The sequence below is a fragment of the Clytia hemisphaerica genome, unplaced genomic scaffold (assembly GCF_902728285.1).
Source record: "Clytia hemisphaerica strain Z4C2 unplaced genomic scaffold, Clytia hemisphaerica genome assembly, whole genome shotgun sequence".
NCBI classification, from domain to species: domain Eukaryota; kingdom Metazoa; phylum Cnidaria; class Hydrozoa; order Leptothecata; family Clytiidae; genus Clytia; species Clytia hemisphaerica.
Window position 1 is genome coordinate 36,504 of NW_027104076.1, and position 5,968 is coordinate 42,471.

General features: G+C 37.2%; 2 protein-coding genes across 2 annotated transcripts; both read left to right on the plus strand.

Annotated features, from left to right (window-relative positions):
- Window positions 1-2,797: 2,797 nt before the first annotated feature.
- LOC136812530 (uncharacterized) lies at window positions 2,798-3,259 on the plus strand. The gene has a single exon (XM_067069058.1). It carries the CDS (start codon window positions 2,798-2,800, stop codon window positions 3,257-3,259), a length of 462 nt encoding a protein of 153 aa, XP_066925159.1.
- A 12-nt stretch (window positions 3,260-3,271) lies between these two features.
- On the plus strand, window positions 3,272-5,968 carry LOC136812531 (uncharacterized). The gene is made up of 4 exons (XM_067069059.1): window positions 3,272-3,401; window positions 3,729-4,061; window positions 5,317-5,473; window positions 5,689-5,968. Exons 1-4 carry the CDS (start codon window positions 3,272-3,274, stop codon window positions 5,966-5,968), a joined length of 900 nt encoding a protein of 299 aa, XP_066925160.1.

Consider the following 5,968-nt stretch of genomic DNA (forward strand, 5'->3'; position numbering starts at 1 on the left):
AAGTTTTTTCTCAAAATTTCCAAGGAAGGTTGAATGAAAATCGTATAATACTAGTTTTATTTCATAGTTGGGAACTGAAAGTGCCTTAAACAGTTTGTAAATGGGTTTTTGTCAAGCTTTTCTACCGTTTTTTGTCCAAGTCTACCATTTTAAATCGCGTGACGTTGGAAACACTCTAAGATAGAAATAAAAAAAAGTGACGGAATTTTTTCAATTTTTCAAAAAATTGACGTCAAATAAAAAATGTGCACTTGTAGAAAATTAGAAATGGAAAAAAGTCTGAAGTTGAAGACATGCTCTTGAAAACCGGTCAAAAATGTACTTGTTGCTAAAATTTTCATCATAATATTTGTAAAAAATTTGTACTTGTAGAAAATTAGAAATGGAAAAAAAAGTCTGAAGTTGAAGACGTGCTCTTGAAAACCGGTCAAAAATGTACTTGTTGCTAAAATTTTCAACATAATATTTGTAAGTCAACGTTCTTTTCTTTTGAATTTGCATTACCCAAGCATAGTAGATTCTAGCTTTGGATAGAATGAACCTTGACCGGTAGATACGCATGCGTTAAGAGTAAAAAGCTGTTTAAAAACTAAGGAAAAAGCTGACTAGACGAGGATAGTTCAGGAAAATCGAAAAATGCTTGAATGTTTGATTGGTGGTTGTGCTCAATCAACATTCTTGCATAAGCCATATAATAGGATAGACAAGATCTGGTGGTCGTGCTAGTATTTTTGAAATTTTCTTTAGATATTTCAATCCAACCAGAAGCTTTCTGGTAGAATTTTATACTCTGCATGGCAAGTCCGATTGCTGTTTCCACTTTAACTCGGTTGATTTCAGGATGTTTTATGCTTGGGTAATGTGAAGCTTTTTTCTCTTATCGAGCCTTCGAAATATTTTATTTCCAAAAATCGCATAGACTTGGTCGGATTGAAATTTTTTCATTTTTTACGATTTTAAGTTTCTAAATCGAGATTTTCTCCATCGTTAGGTTATTTCTAGCCTAAAGAGATAACTTGATGTGTCAATGCATCATAAACCTATTTGTAAGGACAAAACATTTCATTCCCAAACACCTTACGTGAGCTCTACATTTATTTAAAATATTCCAGATTCTATAAGTTTTCTCAAAATTTCCAAGGAAGGTTGAATGAAAATCGTATAATACTAGTTTTATTTCATAATTGGGAACTGAAAGTGCCTTAAATAGTTTTCATACCTTGTAAATGGATTTTTGTCAAGCTTTGTACCATTTTTAGTCCAACTCTACCATTTTAAATCATGTAGCGTTGGAAACACTCTAAAATAGAAAACAAAAAAAAGTGACGGAATTTTTTCAATTTTTCAAAAATTGACGTCAAATAAAAAATTTGTACTTGTAGAAAATTAGAAATGGAAAAAAAAGTCTAAAGTTGAAGACATGCTCTTGAAAACCGGTCAAAAATGTACTTGTTGCTAAAATTTTCATCATAATATTTGTAAAAAATTTGTACTTGTAGAAAATTAGAAATGGAAAAAAAAGTCTAAAGTTGAAGACATGCTCTTAAAAACCGGTCAAAAATGTGCTTGTTGCTAAAATTTTCATCATAATATTTGTAAGTCGACGTTCTTTTCTTTTTAATTTGCATTACCCAAGCATAGTAGATTCTAGATTTGGATGGAATGAACCTTGACCGGTGGATACGCATGCGTTAAGAGTAAAAAGCTGTTTAAAAACTAAGGAAAACGCTGGTGCTTGCACCAGAACTAGAGGAGGATAGTTCAGGAAAATCGAAAAATGCTTGAATGTTTGATTGGTGGTCGTGCTTAATCAACATTCTTGCATAAGCCATATAATAGGATAGACAGGAACTAGTGGTCGTGCTAGTATTTTTGAAATTTTCTTTAGATATTTTGATTCAACCAGAAGCTCTCTGGTTTATACTCTGTGTGGAAAATAGTGAGAGGTCTAGGGCTAGAGAAACGACACGTGCGCAATCACGTGACTTATACACGTTTTTTAGATTGCGTGCTGTACATAGTTTTTATATTCATTCTAACATATATTCAGTAGCTGATAGACGTATAAAGTTTATATCTAAAATCTTCAATGTTTCTACGTTTTAACTGATACTCATGATCCAGAAGTATTAAGAGTTAAGAAGATTTTAAATGGCGCCCAGATGAGGGACAGCAGAGAAGTCAGCATTCGAGTCGTTCAACTGTACAAAATGAAGTAAGAGCAGCATGGTATATACAAATTTACGTATCATTTAAATTTTGTGACGAATTTACAAATCTTTTTTGATTTTTTTTCACACCGATATCTTTCTTCTTTGCTATCTTTCCTTTATTTTCTTTTTACGGCTAGTTTTGGATGTTTTTGGCGGATTTTTTCTGGATTTTTTCGATACGGTTTAGCAATGTTTTGATTCAGTATTAGGGCTATTCCTTTGAAATCTGAGACTTCTTAGCGGTAAGAAGTTTTGGGAGTTAATCTAGGCAAGTTTATCTCCCCTATGTTATTTTGAGCAAATAAAGTGCGGTTACTGTCATCGGTAAAGACAGTTGTTTTTTTCTAAGTTAAAGTATCTTTTTTATGTACTTCTCGAAGTTCAATACATAAATTTTTGACAAATTTTTTTCTTGACGGAACAGAAATTTTAGACTAAAATTTTGAAAATTTTTGAGAGTTGTGACGTAGTTTTTTTTTTTTTTTTTTTTTTTGCAAGAGTTAGTTTCAAAAGACAGCCCTGTTTCAAGCTCAGTCTCATCCATAGCTTCATCCAGCAACATACAGACATGCAGGTTGCCAAAGATGGAGCTTCCCAGTTTCAAGGGAGACCCTCTTCTTTGGCAAGGATTTTGGGACCAGTACAATGTTGCAATTCATGAAAATGAAAGTTTAACAGATATTGACAGGTTCAATTACTTGAAGAGATTTTTGAGTGGCGAGGCTTTAAGATCAGTCTCAGGCTTAACTTTGAATAGTGAGAATTATCAAGAAGCTATCCAGATATTGAAAGACAGGTATGGAAACGAACAGATTCTAATTTCGGCACATATGGAAGCGTTGTTAAAGATGAATAAGGTTAAGGGTAGAGAAGATTTGAAGAATCTTAGAAAGTTATATAATGATGTTGAGAATTGTCTTAGAAATTTGAAGGCTTTGAAGATGGAGACTGCAGCTTACGGAAGTCTTGTGATCCCGATTTTGAAAGAGAGGCTTCCTGATGATCTTTTGTTGACGATTTCCAGGAAGTTTGGATCACAGGTTTAAGATTTAGACAGCATGATGCAGCATTTCAATGAGGAGCTTAGAGCCTATGAAAACTGTATTGTGCCGAAGACTAGTGGCGAGGGAGTAAAGAAAGAAAAGGAACGTCATTCACCGTACACGACGAGTGGTATGTACGTTCAGGGTCAGTCTCAATCTCAATTACGTTGCTTGTACTGCACTAAGGGACATTCATCTTCTCAATGCAGGACAATAACAAATCCAAGAGCGCAGAAAGGTATTGTAATTAGGAAAGGTCGGTGTTTCATTTGTCTAGGTTCAGATCATCTCGCTAAGGAATGCAGCTCAAGCTATGCATGTAGGAAATGTAAAGGAAGACACCATGTTAGTTTGTGTTTTGCAAATCCTGGCAAGAAGGATGAACAAAAGGAAAAAGAAAAGTAGGATCCTGAGGTAGAGGAAACCGTTGGCTCCCATATTCAAACAAAGGGAGGTATCTTGTTACAAACAGCCCAGGCTTCAGTTTGTGGTGAGATCACCTCTACCGATACAAGGCTTTTGCTTGATACGGGTAGTCAAAGGACTTATGCCTCAGAGGATGTGGTTCAAAGATTGAAGTTGAAGACGGTTCGGTTTAAAGTGAAACGTAAGGTTGGAAAGGGATATATAGATTGCGAAGCTCTCTGTGTACCCATTGTTTGCAGTCCCATTGCGAAGCAGGATGTTGATTATGCAGGTCGGAGTTTTGAGCATCTCGATGGTTTGACGTTAGCGGATTCGAATGAAGGTCAGGCAGAGGTTGAAATCTTGATCGGTTCAGATTTTTATCATGAGTTTTTCACCGGTAAGTATAAGAAGGGTTGCAATGGTCCAGTGGCTAGTGAGTCTTGTCTTGGTTGGGTGTTGAGTGGTCCATTGGGGAACAAGTTTGGAACGGTCCAAAATTGTTCTTTGGTGGAAACTCATCTATTGCGTTGTTTGACGGAAGATTGTGAAAGAGACACTTTTAAAAAGAAGATTTGAAGAAGTTTTGGGAAGTGGACAAGGTTGGTGAGGTAGGTGAGGACGGTTGTGAAGAGATTGATGTCGTCAGCAAATTTGAAAAGGAGATTTATCACGACGGTAAACGGTATGTAAGTAAGCTTCCTTTCAAGCCAAACCACGACGAGTTACCAGACAATTTCAGTGACTTGAGAATGTGAGAAAGAGACTAAAGGCGAGTGGGATTTTGAACGATTATGACCAGATTATCAAGGATTATGAGAAGGATTCCATAATAGAAAAGGTTCCAGAGGAGGAGATTGCAAAGGACAGAGGCAAAGTCCATTATCTTCCACACAGAGCAGTAGTCAAAGAGAATAGAGAGACAACCAAGATTAGAATTGTGTTTGATGCGTCGTGTGGGGTCGATGGGCCCTCCCTGAATGAGTGTTTGTATCCTGGTCCAAACATGCTTGCAAAGATCTTCGATATTCTGTTGAGGTTCAGGTTAAATAGAATTGCGATTACAGTGGATATCAAACAGGCTTTTCTGAATGCTGGTATTCATCCTGAACATAGAGATTTTCTGCGGTTCTTGTGGTATTCTTCGGATAATGAAGTTGAGATTTTTCGGTTTCGAAGAGTTGTTTTTGGGCTTACTAGTTCGCCATTTTTGTTGAATGCAACGATCAAGCAGCATGTGGACAAAGAAAAAGACATTTTCTTTGTGAAAAAAATTCTGAACGCTTTGTACGTGGATGATGAGGCTAGTGGTTGTGAAAACGTGGCATAAGGTAAAGAGTTTTATCGGAAGGCGGTTAAGGTTTTGGCTACGGCGGGATTGGATCTGAGGAGGTGGAAGTCGAATGACAGGGAGCTGCAGAAGTTTTTTGATGAACAGATGAGTGAACCGAAGAGTGACGGAGTCGACGAATCATTTTGCAAATCTCAGCTTGGTCAAAAGACCGTTTCTTCCAACAAAGTTTTGGGAATGGACTGGGATAAGGAAACAGACTCGTTAGTAGTGTGCTTAAGTGAGTTCGTTGTGAAATGTCGAAGTACTGTATTGACGAAAAGGAATATTTTGAGTGTTTCAGCTTCTCTTTACGATCCTTTAGGGTTGATTTCACCCATCACGGCGTGGATGAAAACCATTTTCCAACTACTCTACAAAGACAGTTTGGAATGGGATTGTGAGGTCTCGATGAAAATAAGAGAGGCTTGGTTTCGGTTTGTCGATGTTGTTGCAAGTGCGGGTAAAGTAACGGTGGAGAGGTTTGTTTTGGTTCCAATAGATTTGATTCGAGGATGCGAGTTACATGGGTTTTGTGATAGGGTTCGTCGGAAGTTTATTGCGCAGTTGTGTATTTGAGAGTGATGATGGGGACTGATGTGAAGACGTCTTTGTTAGCATCGAAAACGAAGGTTGCTCCGATCAAAGTTGTTACGATTCCACGTCTTGAGCTTTTGAGTTGTCTTCTTTTATCTAGATTGGTGAGAGATATTGAACGTGCATTCTTGAAAAGTGTCGATCTACAGCGAATACATTGTTGGACGGATTCAGAAGTAGCTCGGAGTTGGATAAAGGGAAAGGAGAAAGCTTGGAAAGACTGGGTTGAAAATCGAGTGGTGAAGATTCGGCAAGTCGTTGATCGAGGAGGTTGGTCGCATGTAGCAGGTGATGAGAACCCAGCAGATATTCCTACGAGGAAACTGAGTTGCTTTGACGGATTGTTCAAGATCGTTGGTTTAAGGGTCCTTCTTTCTTAA